This window comes from Ruditapes philippinarum, unplaced genomic scaffold, assembly GCF_026571515.1.
Source record: "Ruditapes philippinarum isolate M1 unplaced genomic scaffold, ASM2657151v2 ctg1096_1_1_1_1, whole genome shotgun sequence".
In the NCBI taxonomy this organism is placed as follows: Eukaryota; Metazoa; Mollusca; class Bivalvia; order Venerida; family Veneridae; genus Ruditapes; species Ruditapes philippinarum.
This window is the reverse complement of record NW_026867118.1, coordinates 145,076-160,654: the sequence shown is the minus strand read 5'-3', so window position 1 is coordinate 160,654 and position 15,579 is coordinate 145,076. Positions and strand designations below refer to the sequence as shown.

At 31.6% G+C, this 15,579-nt stretch overlaps 2 protein-coding genes across 3 annotated transcripts; one reads left to right on the top strand and one right to left on the bottom strand.

Annotated features, from left to right (window-relative positions):
• Positions 1 to 390: 390 nt before the first annotated feature.
• On the bottom strand, positions 391 to 7,499 carry LOC132734908 (PIH1 domain-containing protein 2-like). The gene is made up of 5 exons (XM_060721778.1): positions 7,360 to 7,499; positions 5,614 to 5,802; positions 3,472 to 3,595; positions 1,911 to 2,437; positions 391 to 1,228 (listed from the first exon to the last, which is right to left on the bottom strand). Exons 2-5 carry the CDS (start codon positions 5,794 to 5,796, stop codon positions 1,091 to 1,093), a joined length of 972 nt encoding a protein of 323 aa, XP_060577761.1. The 5' UTR covers positions 5,797 to 5,802; positions 7,360 to 7,499; the 3' UTR covers positions 391 to 1,090.
• Positions 7,500 to 7,560: 61 nt separating this feature from the next.
• LOC132734909 (radial spoke head 1 homolog) lies at positions 7,561 to 15,307 on the top strand. 2 transcript variants are annotated; one of them, XM_060721781.1, is made up of 8 exons: positions 7,561 to 7,720; positions 8,907 to 9,031; positions 9,386 to 9,480; positions 10,359 to 10,585; positions 11,097 to 11,168; positions 11,399 to 11,564; positions 12,376 to 12,403; positions 14,706 to 14,904. In XM_060721781.1, exons 1-7 carry the CDS (start codon positions 7,667 to 7,669, stop codon positions 12,390 to 12,392), a joined length of 756 nt encoding a protein of 251 aa, XP_060577764.1. In that variant the 5' UTR covers positions 7,561 to 7,666; the 3' UTR covers positions 12,393 to 12,403; positions 14,706 to 14,904. The 2 variants fall into 2 exon arrangements, with proteins under 2 accessions (XP_060577764.1, XP_060577762.1); XM_060721779.1 differs by lacking the exon at positions 12,376 to 12,403 and having other exon boundaries at positions 14,706 to 15,307.
• Positions 15,308 to 15,579: the final 272 nt, after the last annotated feature.

Below are 15,579 nucleotides of genomic sequence, written 5' to 3'. Positions count from 1 at the left end.
ATAACTGAATTCTAATTTAATAAGAACTACATTTTATTTCTTCTATTAACCTTAAAGCACAAGGCATAATTTTCTGATTCAAAAAAAAATAATTTTTTATCCAGACCAAGAAAAAAAATTTGAGTGGGGGCAAATTTTGTGAGTCGGTCGCGTTACTGCAAACAAACATTTTTTTAAGGATGGCCTGATAAGGGAAGATCACTGCGTAGGAGATTGATACACATTAAGACTTGCTTTGAGAAAGGGAGATAACTAGAAATACAAATTTGAAGTTACATTTGCAAAGGGAAATAACTAGACATACACATTTGGACTAGCGTGCATCATTTGTGGCTTCAAGACATATAAAGTGAGAAGCCACTAACTATAACCATGGAATACGTAATGAAATTTCATTTAATTCTTATTGTATAATCAATACAAAATACAATACATGTAGTTTAAATCTTGCTTCATTGAGATTTTCAAACTTTGTCATTTCAAGACATGGCTCATTAGGGAGCACCTGACTAGAGAACAAACAAATCAACAAATAGAAAGTAAAATATGACCATACAGAAAGTTACAATAGCTTGAATAGGCATGCAATCAATTTACTTTAACAACTGTAAATTGTTATTATTGTTTTTATTAATTAAATAATATTTAAATGCATTTTAAAACTCATGTACTAAAATATGTACATGTTATAACAAAAAGACTCAAAATGGAGCCGTGCATGAATGGAACTTAAGAAAACAGTTTTCATACTTTTTTTATAAGCAATAAGTTGTATGTTGGATTTTGTTCTTTGAACCACTGATGAGTTTGTTATTTTTGGTGTTGTTTTACTAAAAACAACAATATAAATGTTATATAAGAATATGCAGGTGACATGGATGCACCTTTGTGCACACCTTCAGGAACGAGTAACAGTCTGCATCTGACCACCACAGCTAGTTTATGACAAGCTTGTTCACAAAACAGAGTTAAATGTTCCAAGAGGAATTGAAACTCCTGCCAATGAGTTTACTTGTTATCATATTAATCTTCTTTTTCCTCCTTAAATACCTTTCAATCATTTTCATTTCTTGCTCATGTAACTAAAGGATCATTCTTTTATTGGCAAGGTAATGGACAGAGTCTCTGATTTTTTGATAAATTTTGCTGCAGCTTCGGAGTAGACTATATGGCAGGGGAGTGGAAGTTTTAGCTCGTACTCTCCTTCTACAAGTAGGTATACATCATCCTGAAAAAGAATAAATAAAAAAATAAAGAAAAATTATAAATATATACACACAAAAATCTGCATATATTTTGAAATGTTCCCTAAAGATGACAAAGTAACGGTTTATATTGTTCAGATTGGAAGATGGACAAGTCCAGTCAAGATATTCAGCATGATATAGTGTTATTCAGTGATTAAGGTGATAATAACTTATTACCACTATCACTTTAGGGTCAGACCAGCTTACACGTGATCTATGCAGTTTGATTGCTGAATGCTGGATCTCAGTGCTTTATATTGAAATCCATTAATATACTTATGAGCTGGGCTGCATTTCATAGAAAATCCTATGTGTATCCTAAGTCTTAGGATATAAAACCAACTTCAGGACTAACTTAAGACCTTTTCATTATCAGTCAAATACTCAACACAATAAATAAATGCATTCTCCTTAGAAAGTTTAGAAATACAATGACAGACCCTTTTATTCGTAATGTGTAGCTTTACTGCCCATTAGCATTGCTATTCAGAGAGTCATAACATAGGAGTCAAAATTTAGGACATTTTCTTTGAAACGCAAAATTGTCTCCGTTTTGGTCTTATGCCCGATTTTAGACTTAGGACAAGTCATCTACTGGTCCAAATTCAAAGCTGGAGGATTTCACATTACAAGTTTAGAAGGTTTAGCACTATAATACTATACCTGTGATATATCCAGTTCACACTGTGACACAGACTTCACACCAGGCAAATAAACTTTCAACACTAATTTTTTGCATGTCTTTGAGTCAGTCTGAACAATGTTCAAATCAAAACCTGGTTCCGGTAATGTAACTGCTGTAGAAGATACTTCCTCTATTAGGCCTTTTTTCACAGGTTTAGTATTCAGAGTTATCCCTGAAATATCTTCTGTTTCCTTGTTGAACTCATTTGGCAATTCAACAGTTGGAGGAGCAAAATGTTTGAGAACATTTTCCACATTGTCTTCCTGATTCTTATTCTTGCTATTAAAAGACAGTAGTAAACTTTCTTGAAGTTGTTTAACATTACCCATATGTGCTTGCTCAAGTATTTTATAGTTTCGTTTCAGAACAATATGTGGGTTTTGTTTCTCTATAAAGTCCATGGCTATTTGTATAAGAACATGCTGATCTTCTTTGTTTACAGGATTTCTCCCACATTCATCTAAGATCTTTCCATTAAAAGCCACTGAAGTGGCAGTCTTAGTACCTGAAATTTAACAAATGTAAATAAGGCAACCATTAAGCAATTTTGAGGACAAAGACATTTGATTACCAAATTTGAGGTCAAGTGCAATAGAGAATTCATTTAGCAATTTTGAGGACAAATATAACCATCTAGCAAATTTGAGGTCAAGGGGATTCATTAAGCAAATGTCAGGTCAAGGATGAAGGCAAAAATTTAGCAACTTTCAGCACAAGGGCAAGCATAAAGCAATTTTCAGGATGATGGCAATCATTTTGCAATTTTGTGGGATAAGCGTAATCATTGAGCAATTTTAAGGACTAGGGTCAACATTTGGCAATTTTGAGGATAAGGGCAATTGCTCAGTTATTTTTGTGGACAAGGGCAATCATTTATCAATTTTTAAAATGAGGGCAATTATTATTTTTTAGCAAAATTTGAGGACAAGAGCAATCATATAGCAATTTTTAAGGTAAGTGTAATCATCATGCATTTTTTTAGGATGAGGGCAATCAGTTACCAACTTATGGGACAAGGGCAATCATGTTACACATTTGAGATAAATGGCAATCGATCAATTTTGAGAAAAAGAGCAAACATTTTGTAATTTTCAGAATGAAAGGCAATCATTTTGCAAAACTGGAAATGAGGGCAATCATTAAGCAGTTTTGAAGATAAGGGCAATCATATAGCAAACTGATGGCTGACTGAGGGCAATAATTCTAATAGCAATAATGAAGATTAGGGCAATCATTATCAATTTTGAGGACAAAAGCAATTTCTATTTGAAAGACCTTTCTAATAAATCTATTAAAACAAATGTCTATCACTACAAACATATCATTGACATATCAATATCTATTTTGCAATATAAAAAGGGCTAAATCAAAGGCAGCGAGTATATCAAGGCCTAAAACATATCAAATGTACGGTCAAGTGTATATTTTTAAAAAAAGATTGTAAAATCATTTGGAAGTTATTTCTCATTTCAGAATTGTTTTTTACTCAAGGGAGACAATTAGGTGAAAGTACAACATGATGTTGCAACAGTTACGCACCTTTACCCTCTTTAATTTGACTAACTGCACAACCAGTCACTTTAACTGGTTCTTCCGCATTTGCTGGTGGTGGTATTCTCTTCCAGGAGCAAAAATTTATGTAGAAATTTATTTTCTCAGGCTTCTGTAAACAAAAATACAAATTTTATTTTTACAAATGCTAAAAAATAATTAATTTTTTGACAGTAAGAAACATAACACAAATACAATGTATATAAGCTAGCTTATGACTCCAAGGATGATTTAAGAAGTTATACTTTGCTTTCCTGAATTTTTTAATGCAGAAAAGTGCTTACTGGTACAATCATGTTTTACTAGACAATTCTCAGTGTCTTTTTAACTAAATTCACCAAAATTCTGTTTGTTAGATATGTATAGGCCAAGTCACACCCAATGCTTGTATAAGGTATTATAAATAATTTTGCAATATTTTTGACTAAAAAAGAAATTACAATACTGTTTATTAGCTGATGATTAAGTTATCACCAACAATTTTTCTAAAAATATACAGGCTATACCCATGGCCCTTATAATTATCCCTGACTTGAATTACAACAAAAATCTTGTCAGTTTTTTATGTTGTTAAAAAAATCAAAATTGGGTTCTATGGTTTCAATGATGATTTAAGTATAACTAAAACTGTGTCCAAAGGACACGGATGCCCCCACTGACAACATACATGTATATATGGATATATATTGAAAAAATCAACAAAGGGCCATAATTCTGTTAAATTTGGTCGCAGCAAAAATTCCTTCCTTTACTTCCATCTACACATTCAGGTTGTTCATCCCTGGAAGTTTAAGCAAAATCTGCCATCCGGTTTAAGAGGAGTTGCGTTCATAAATTTCTATATGATATATAGTGAAAAAATCAACAAAGGGCTATAATTCTGTTAAATTTGGCCGCAGCAAAAATTCCTTCCTTTACTTCCATCTACACATTAGGTTGTTCATCCCTGAAAGTTTAAGCAAAATCTGCCATCCGGTTTAAGAGGAGTTGCGTTCACAAAATTTCTACATAGTGAAAAAAATCAATAAAGGGCCATAATTCTGTTAAATTAAGTCGCAGCAAAAATTCATTCCTTTATTACCATCTACACATTAAGGTTGTTCATCCCTGGAAGTTTAAGCAAAATCTGCCATCCGGTTTAAGAGGAGTTGCGTTCATAAATTTCTATACGATATATAGTGAAAAAATCAAGATTTCGGGATGTACGGACAGACGGACGGACAGACAAGTGTAACGCTATATGCACCCCACTTTGTGGGGGCATAAAAATTAGATGAAATACTTCAACATGCAGTTTACAGCCATAGTGCTCAACTCCCTATATCAAAAAACAAGTGAGTAAGTGGCTTATCATTTCCTTCATGACCTTCTTTTGAAAGCAAAAATATACAATATCTAAATTTATGTGATAAGATTATCAGAAAATTTTTAAGGGTAACCACCAAATAGTATAAGGTGAAGCTAATGTAAAACAACACAAGACTTCAAATCTTTATAAACATATGATTACCACTTGCCCCTCACCGCTGTGGGTTCGAATCCTGACAGGGACATTGGATTTTTTCATGTGAGGAAGCTATCCAGCTAGCTTACGGAACGTCAGTGGTTCTACTCAGGTGCCGGTTCGTGCCTGAAATAATGCACGTAAGGGCACCTGAGGTTTTCCTCCACCAGTAAAGCTGGAATGTTGCGATATGACCTATACTGTGTCGATGTGATGTAAAACCCAAAACAAACAAACAAATAAACATATGATTATTTAAGCGAAAATTATATTACACAATGATGTAAAGATGATAAGTAGGTGAGAAAGAGGAAGAAAAAAAAAGGATAAGAAAGAAATGAAGGAAGGAAAATGGAAAGGAAGGATAAAAGGAGGAAATAAATTGGTAAAAAGCAACCTGCTGAAACCGGAAGTAATTAACCTTTAATGCTACCAGTAAAGAGCCTGAGACCTTCATGTCTGTGCACCCTGACCAGAGTATTATATTATATATATGGTAAGTAACTGTAAATTCTTGTATTTGGATACTGTAATTCCCTGAACTGACTTACAAATTCAAAGCAGAGACAACCCATTACCCATTGCACAAAGTGAAATTCAGTAGATTAACTGTTAAATCAACTTACCACCATTTCTGTTTTGACACACATATGTGGCTCTGGTGGTGCCATAAAATTGTTTCTCTCTGCCATCTGTTTGTCTATAAATGCTTTATATGCACCAGGATCATTATCAGCCATGTCGTCCAGCATTGACCACACTTGCTGGGCCTGTTGCATCATAGATTCACTGCTGTATTCCCCTTCCATGCTTGCCTACAGAAACAGAATCAGAGTTGTCATGCATTTATATTAATGTTCATCCATTCAAATAGTATTGACATTGTGATAGTCATATTATACACAGCTAAAAAACTCCCATTGTGGTTATATAACCTTCACACTTTCATATAACTGCATAATTATTCCATTGAAGGAATAGGGCCAATAAATTTCAGCATGATTTTTTAAATTTTCATTTTTCGAGAAAAGCAAATGTATTAGAAGTTTTATAAAAAAATAATGAACAATAACATAACATTATACACAGTTTATCTTTTTATTTTAAAATGTTCCAGAAATTGTCTTTGTTAAATTATTCATAACCACCAGGCTGTAATTAAAGTTGCACTATAATATCAGAGTATTTAATAACACTTTGGAAATGATCATTATAAAATGTCGTCTTTTAGAAAATGTGTGAAGTTTAAATTAAATTTGCCAGCTTAAAATTATGTTAATGTGCAGTCGGAAGTCACAAATTACATGACATGTAGTACATATGTATCAATTAAGGGGGCCTATAATCACACTATTAACAGTCATGGTATAGTACTCCCCGCGGGTACCGCGTCCTTGCCAATTCCGATGTAATAGGAAATTTGTTTCTTTACACATTGAATGCTACCAAATACTGTTTCCACCATTATAGTATAAGTGGAAGTGCTGCTTTTCGTGAATTTGGATAGAAATTGTTAGAAATTTTTTCATTTCAAATAAATTCTGTTATTGATAGGAAAATCCAAAGCTTCCTGTGTGTGCTGAAAAAACTTCTTTATTTTACCCCATATTTAACGGTTAAACTTATAATTTCATATTCCGACACGTGAAGGTCGTCTGCTGAAACTGTAGTGACAGCATATTCTGTTACAAAAAATTATACTGAAGCCAAAAAGGCCCATCAATTAATATACCACGGTACCATAGTGCTCTCTGTATAAGCTCCCATTCTAAACATGGCTGATCGCGCATAGATGTTTCTAATTAAAATCATTGAGATATTCCATGAATGACATGTGTATTTTAAAGTTAAGATGCGACAGCTAAACACAATTCAATAAAATAGTTAATATAAGTTCTTTTTATTTGTACAATTTGCTGGAAATAATAAGAACAGTGGTACCATGGGGACCATTCTATTTGTATTATCTATATCTATCATAATCTATGTTTATTTTTCTATTAAAATTGAACACACTTTATGGGAACATGAAACATGCCTGAATCAAAAAACGGATGAAAGGATAAAAAGAGTTGTTGAAATGAAGAAAATAGAATGGAAATGCGGGGGGGGGGGGGCTAATATTAATCATCCCTCTATATATTGAATTTGCAGACATCAATGTTATATTGACTTTCATTATCACCTTACTAAGATGTATGAATAAATTTAGTCCAATAATTGAATAAGTATAGAAATGAAAAATAAAATATATCAAATAAGGTAAAATAGGGCGAAATGTGAGTGGGACGAATCGCTACATAACCGAATATAAAACGTTTTATATGTATATATCTAGAAGACTTTTGTTTCAAATTAACCATAAGATTTACCTATGTTTCAATTAGAAGTCCCGGTAAAAAATAACACTGAACATAAGGATTACGCAAAATTATATCAAATCATCTATTGGACATGAGACAGCTCGTTCTCACTTGTCAAAAATGTAAACAAACTAACCGGTGTTACAGACTGTATCTCATACTGCACGCGGTAAAGTCTTCTGAAAAATTGTTGTATTGGACACAGTCAACCGGATGTTATTACATCGTAGCAACCGTTTGATTACTCGTTATTCTAACACTGGCAAGTGTAGCTGTCTTTTTTTATTCCGTTTCATCGTTAAATTAAATCGGCAAAATGTCTGATATGGGATCTGAAGAAATGGATGAGGAGCAGGGGCCATACTTAGGCGTAAGTACTGTTGAAATTATTTGAATCAGTTGTTTTTATAAAAAAAAATAAACAGTTGGCAACTTCTGTGAAATTTATCATTATGTTCAGATCTTGATGAAATTGTAAAACAAAATCATCTAGTTTAACTTACCCGTTTTATATAAATAATTTATTTAAAACTTAACTTTGTAATGCTTTTTACTTACATTTCATATATATTTATATAGATCTATTACTAAAGGCTACTCACAGTAGACAAATTAAAATTGTAATTCTGCAGGGTATTCATTCTGCAATGTTTAAATTTAATTAAGCATGTCTTAAAGCAAAATCATATAAACCATGATACTAGGAATATGTAGAATCAACTCTAAAAAACAGGTTTCTGTTACAATGTGTATTCTGAATTTTGTTGCATTTTATTGACATACACAAAATGTAAATTATAATAGAATACTGGAGGCAGCACTGCCCCAAATAAGCAAGTGCAAATACATAACAGGCCAAGCAAATGTGCTTATAATTTATTTTTTCCTAATCTGCTAAATTAGATGTCTTCCTCAGTGTAACCCAATTCGGGGGACTCACACCACTTGACTGCATGTTTCCACTTGTGTCATAACCAGTAATAATTAACATTAGATTGAGGAAGTCAAAAGAGAGGCTCACATTTTTTATTCAAACCTACAACCTCAGTTAAGTTCCGCCACAAAATATACCCAAGTGTTGTCCTGTTTCCAAATGAAACATGTATTTATGAAGTGTCAATGATGATTTGTCACAAGGTGACAATATTCCATCTTCTGGTTTATAAGGGTTTATTTTGAAAAAAAAAATGCCTTTATTTACCACAGATTACCCAATTTATAATAGTTCCTGTTGTCAAAAAAGGTGAATCCAGACCACATAAGGATTTAAATAAAATTTTAAGTGTTATATATTTATAACCTTTTCTATGCTAAATAATCTTAGAATTGTTCTTGTCCTGGTCTTTCAATCTGGACAAATCAGTTAATCATTTTAGGAAAGATTTCAAAATATGTACTGACTGAATAGAGAACATTGCAGACTATGATCAAATTGTGCTGTTTGATCTTGGTCTGCACTTGTCACAGTGCTAGAATCCTGTATCTGCCAGGAGGCAAATGGTTAAATTTCAGGCTATATTTTAAATTTCAAGTAATATTTTAATGTGATATTATAGGAATATGAAGGGGGAAGAAATGAAAGAGATGAGAGGCATGGTCAAGGAAAAGCTACACTGCCAAATGGTGATACATATGAAGGCATGTATGAAAATGGTAAAAGACACGGTCATGGCATTTACAGGTATGTTGGCTTATATAATTATGTGTATTTAGGAGTGCTCCCATTTTATATACATAACTATGAAAATTTTGAATTGATTTATTGAATGTATAAATGTATATATTTTGGTCTTAAATTTAAAAATCTGCATATTCATTTCAACTATTTTGTCTTTTATTCTTCAAGTTTTGTGTTTATAATGTTTAAAGAAAGATGCTTATCATTTTCTGTTCTAAAGTTAATAAATCTATAAATTACCTTAAATAAAAGCACATGTTGCTGTAAAACTGAACACTATGATGTACATTTTTGTATGCTACATTAATTGTATTTTGATTTTATAATAATAAGCATTATTTCACAAATATTTTCCAGATTCAAGAATGGTTCAAGATACACTGGTGAATATATAAAAAATAAGAAACATGGCAATGGAACCTTTATATATCCAGATGGTTCAAGATATGAAGGTATGTTAACAACTGTTTTCATAACTTTAGATGAGAACAGAGGCTTCTATAAATTTCTAGATGTTAAAAATTATTGGATATGTAATTAATGACAGCAGTTTAACTTTTGTTTTAATACTTTAAGTGAAATATCAATTGGTAATTGACATTGACTGTGGAAGTTGCATCAATTATGAATTATAAGTATTTTCATAAATGAAATCAATATGAACAGCACAATTATGACAAGACAAGCCATGAATATTTATTTTTTTTTTTTTTTTTTTTTTTTACATCATACTGCTTTAAAATCGTTTTCGATTACTATAAGCAGGTATACATTGTATACATTTAAGAAACAGCTTTTAAGATACAAGGGAATCCGGGAACCAGTCCCTAGCTCTTATTGAATAGACCCCTTGGTTCTTTTACATGCCCAGTGTATAGCACTGATACATGCGAGGATTACCTGGATTTCTTACCAGTACACCTCTAGGTAGGTGGGAAACACTGAAAGTGTCTCTGAAAAATCCCAAGGGTGTAACCCAGGATCGAACCCGGGACCTCAGGAGTGATAATCAGTGGTTTAACCAACTGAGCTATCGCGCCACCGATGTTTATAATATTTAGAATATTATTATAACTACCATAATTAAGATATATCTTAATGAGTTGGATGGCCTAAAAGACAAAAAATAGTTTGACAGTGACTTGAATTATTCCTTAGTTTCAGTGATGTTTACCCTATGATTTGTCAATGTTAATTAATCCAGTGAATAATACTTAAGGCTCTGAAACATTTTTCATAATATGAATATCTGATTAAGTCCTTTGAGTAAAAAATATGTTAAGAATTTACTATTAAAAGTGATTAAAAGTTCTCTATGAATATTCAACAGGCAGCTGGGTAGATGACCAAAGATGTGGTTTCGGTAAATATTTTTACGTCAATGGTGATATATACGAGGGAGAATGGTTGAATCATGTCAGACACGGTCAAGGTACTTACACATACGCTGCTACCGGAACTAAATATGTAGGTACATGGAACACTGGAAAGAGAGACGGACATGGTGAACTTGTACATGCCAATCATAAATATGTAGGAGTTTTCCGTGAAGATAGAGTAAGTAACACCAGTAATAAGCATTAACTCTAGTCACAAATATATTTATAAGTGATTCTGCAAAAACTTCATGCAAATATTTTTACAGTGAATCATTGATTTTGCTTCATGGTACTCTGTTAGAATAGAAGTCACATGGCTGAGTGGTTAGGGTCACTTACTCAAAAACACATGCCTTTTACTGTTGTTGGTTTGAATCCCACCAGGGGCTGTGTATTCTTTTAGATTCTCTTTCATGTGAGAAGCTAATTCAAGCTATCTTACTATCATAATTTAAAGAAAGTCATCGGTTCTACTTGGGTGCCCTCTTGTGCTTGAAATATTATACAGAGGGACACTGCAGTCTTCCTACATCAGGAAAGTTTTGACTTTTTACAGCTACTGCCAATATGACTTTAAAAACAACCAAAAAATAAAGAATATAATTATTAATTGGCTAATCCTTTAAAATTCTAAATAAGTTACATCTAAGTTAGAAATTTTATTGATTTTCTATTATCTTTTGTTTTAGCCAATGGGAAAAGGCAAATATGTATTTGATATTGGATGTGAACAGCATGGTGAATATCTTGGCATTGAACAGGTAAGATTGTAGAAGGTTTACACTCATTGAGGAAGCAGTCTGTTTGAACTTTTAACTTCAAGTACTGTGAGAGAGTAATCTTTGATAATAATTACCACTGCAAATATGGTTGGTTACTTTTACCTTCTGAATCCTAACTTTCTGATATTTAAATGTTGTAAACAACTTATGTACTTAAATAGTTGACTTGTCAAAGAAAATACATTACAAGATCTTATAATTTCGTACAGGATAAGGAAGAAAAGGGTGAGGAAGATGAAGGCCAGGTAAATATAATCTCAAAATGGAAAGCTGGGCAGACAACAGGTATACACCTGGCTTCGGAAGATGATGATTTAGAAGATATTCAGCCAGAGGGCAGAACGACGGCGACTGACGAACAACCCTCAGAACAAGGTAATTTGAATTAAAGATATGTTTTAAATTGAATTCACATGTTTTCTGATTGTAGTGTGTCAAGACAAGGAATGCATTTCTCGTGTTGTGATAAAGCTTTTAAAGCACAGAAAATTGCATTTATGCTTTCTGATTGAAAAAACACAGTTTGTCTTTTCTTGTGTGAACTGACTTCTTTCTTTATTCTCTCTTGTGATTTTTAGTTTATGCTTGTCATATCTTACATGGCTTTGAAGCTTGATATTAACAAATTTGTATTAAAGGTACTGTTTCCACTTTTTAATTTGAAAACTTGTAAGATGTTAGGACAAATCATTTCCAAATATTATGTAAGGAACTTGCTTTAAGTTCATTTATTTTTTAAGAAAAAATGATACAAAAATCTTCTATTGTTATAATAATTCTAAGTATTTTGATATTAGAACTCCTAAAAAATAACACTGATTGGTTCTTAACTTGATGTAGTATAAGTCTAAACAGTGTTTTTCCCACCCATTAGGAAGCAGTCCACCAAAAAAGGGTAATTTTTGATGTATGGAATTATGCATATTTTGGAGAAAAATGACTTTCAACAAAAGCCAGATTTTGAATAAGCATTGGCAAACTTTTGGTAAAAAAAAATTCAATTGCTTTGGAATGGGTCTGTTATGGGTTCATTAAATTTTACAGGATTCATCTAAAGGAGGGGAAATAACACTGCATACTAATAATTCCCCAAAGGAAGAGTACTTAAAGAGTTATCTTTCTTAACAACATATTGTTCTCTATATAATTCTGATTTTCTCTATCCTTGTTGTTGTTGTTTTAACAGAGGACTCAGAACAGTAGTTAGACAACAGGTAAACAACAAACACACACATATATCTAAATTTATATATTATTTTTGTTATGTATTCATTGTTTTATTTTTGAGCTCGCTAGAGCACTGTTATTGTGCTTTAGGTGGAGTTTGTGTTGATCAAATTGGTACAGTGATATTTACCCATCCTTTTTTGTCTGCTAATTGAATGCACAATTTTTCAAAATTCATTTCAAGGGATCAAGTATTAGTTATTTTATGATAAATACCAACAAATTTATATCTTTGAATGTCTTTTGTCAAAAGCTTTTACTATAGTGTTAATTGAGAGAATCACATACAAGAAAAAAAAATATGCTCATACTTCTGACCAAAAGTGCCTAAAAAATTAAGGAGGATTCTACTTTGCATTTATAATTGAGGCCTTAAAAGAAACAGGGTATAAAATATGCAATTTTTTCTGCTTAGTTAAAGGTTGATTTCATAGAAATTCAGGTGGGAACTCAATATATATATATATCAGGAACAAATTTCCTCCTTACTTCATTAATATAATGATATTCTTACTTGTATAGAAGGTAAACTTTTAACATGGCTGAGAGGAAAATTAAGAAGTTAACACAAAACGAAAAAAGATGTTTAGTAATTAATAAAATTGAGGCAGTGGATTTAATCATTTCAGTTAAATAATTGCACTCTATAATGAAATGAATGGGCTTTTTAAATTATTAATTAAAAGATAAAAATTATGTATACTTATTCACTAAGGCTTTGGCATCAGTGCCACTTTTTATTGTTTTCATTTTTTCCAACTCCACTTTTTTCCTGAAACCTGGCAGCTTTGAAACATTGAATACTTGTTTAAACCATCACCTCCACATATTTGCAAGGTACATAATACTGTATCATGAGTTTTGACAAAATTATGCCCCTTTGTCAACTTAAACTTTCTCTATTACTGTTGGTACTGCAACACTTTTTCACAAAACTAAGATATTATTTTATACTAGTAATACTTATGGGTGACTTTTTCACCCATTGTAAGGCAAGAGTATGTAACTATTGTGTACTTTGACATAATTATGTGAGACTTATGTCCCTTTTATTGCTAAGTAAGATCCCAAAGAAATCAATTTCTGAGTTTTGTCATTGAGAGTAGGCCATTTGACAAACACATTTAATATTTATAAAAATAAAATCCTTCAGCCTTTGAAACTGCAAACTGGGGGAAACAAAATAAATAAATTGGCTCTAAGAAAACAAAGGACTTCAATTTAAGTATTTACATTTAATTAAACATTTTTAAATTGTGAAATGTTAAGTGAAAGTATAAATTCATAAACAAGTTATGTATATACCCTAATTATACTGAAAAGTACAAGTATAAAGGTGTTGTTGTGAGGTAGAAAGGCCAAGTCTGTTTCTAGGTGTGTTAAAGATTAAGGATGTTGGAAGCATATCTACTTAGTTGCTAATGTTTGAGTTGATTGATTTAGCTGGCTACTGTCCCAATTTTTGTATGTTTTCAGGTTATGTAATTTGCATGAGCATTGTTTGTTTTCTTCTGTTAAATTTATCAAATTTCCCATTGTTTTATTGACTTTCATATTCAGTTATACCATATACATGTATGAATGCACAAAAATCAAAAAAAATCCTTACCTACCACATACATATATTTCATACATATAGATAAAACATTATTCTGTAAAAAATTTCTATTTTTCAATTTGTTTTTAGACTTTATGATAAATTTGTGGGGTGTTTGGGATGAGGCTCTTCTTGGGTTTTTTTTAATATTATTTTTTATACACATATATTAATATTTTATATAGTATTTATAAATTTCATAATGTTTACTTTATTCATTAGAAAAGTTATAATAATATGTCTTCTAGAATTGATCTGGAAATGCTGATTTTTTTATTAATTTTACATATAATGCTTATGTAATATATATATTTCACATAAGTACTAAGTTAACTTAGATATTTCTGAGTCTAATAAGTTCAGAATCACAAAAGTCATAACTGAATTTTGTCAAGAAATGGGCCTTGGTGATTGTATTTCTCCGCGTTTGAACTCGAATTGTGCATAATGTTACAACAATGCACTCAAAATTGATATCTATTTCCCCACAATGATATATCTCTTTTCACACTGTGGATACAATTTGAAAATTTTCTCAAATTTCAGTGAAAATTACTGCAAACTTATAAAATTACCAAATACAGTCTTGAAAAAAAATATGCATAAAATTTGATTTTTATTCATATAACCTGCAATGAAGAAAAAAGAATTGTGAATACAACTTGTATTTAAAATATGTTTCATTATTTCAGAAGTAGCAAAAACACCTGAACAAACTGAGACACAAGAACAGGCAGAAAAACCACCATCTCCAGTTCAGGCTGAGAAAACAGCCGAAAATGAAGATGGTGCAGGGAACCAGGAAGAGGAAGCACCTGCCGAGCAGAAACAGGAACCAGCCGATTCTGGAAATCAAGAAGAGACTCCGGCAGAATCATAAAAAAAAAACAATATTTAATTAATTTATCACATTCTTTTAAAACTGACGGATAATAAAATAAAATATTTATTATATATCTTAGATGTTTTATATATTAAATATATATCTAACGAAAGGAATACGATAACAGTATTACATTTTTGATGATACATGTAATAGTGGTTTTAATCAGCAATGCACCATTGTGAAATATGCGTTTCATTGCAAAGGCTACCAAATATAGGTCAAATCTGACAAGTAGGAATTCTGGACAAGTTGCTCATTATAACAGTACTTTTCTTGTGTCCCAGCTAAATGTGTTGTGAATTTGTTACATATGAACTGCTCTTTATCTATTATCATTCAAATCTTTATTGAATTCCATTTTGCATGATTCTTTTTTTACAAAAAAAAAATAAAATGTTACATATATAGTGTTGTTGTTTAATTTTTCTTTGATACTTGTATTAAAGGGACTCAACTGAGGATTTTTGACTTGACAGGACTTCCCAGATATCTGTACCATAGGTCTTGACTCATAACTTGTGGCCAAATTTTCAGATCATTCCTTCTTTATATTTTTCATAATAATCATTTTTTATTGTGAAAAATGACCCAAAAATGAAAAGGGTTACAACACTTGTCACTCAATTCAGGCTTAGAATGGCACAAAATTCGATATTCGATCTTATCCTGAGTTAATTATT

What these genes read in the sequence shown, in the direction of transcription:
- LOC132734908 (XM_060721778.1), bottom strand. Translation starts at nt 5,796, where the DNA reads ATGGAAGGGGAATACAGCAGTGAATCTATGATGCAACAGGCCCAGCAA. An exon ending in GTGTCAAAACAGAAATGGTG is followed by an intron (nt 3,596 to 5,613) that starts GTAAGTTGATTT and finishes TTTTGTTTACAG; the next exon opens with AAGCCTGAGAAAATAAATTT. An exon ending in GTGAACTGGATATATCACAG is followed by an intron (nt 1,229 to 1,910) that starts GTATAGTATTAT and finishes ATTCTTTTTCAG; the next exon opens with GATGATGTATACCTACTTGT.
- LOC132734909 (XM_060721779.1), top strand. Translation starts at nt 7,667, where the DNA reads ATGTCTGATATGGGATCTGAAGAAATGGATGAGGAGCAGGGGCCATAC. An exon ending in AGATGGTTCAAGATATGAAG is followed by an intron (nt 9,481 to 10,358) that starts GTATGTTAACAA and finishes AATATTCAACAG; the next exon opens with GCAGCTGGGTAGATGACCAA. An exon ending in GAGTTTTCCGTGAAGATAGA is followed by an intron (nt 10,586 to 11,096) that starts GTAAGTAACACC and finishes CTTTTGTTTTAG; the next exon opens with CCAATGGGAAAAGGCAAATA.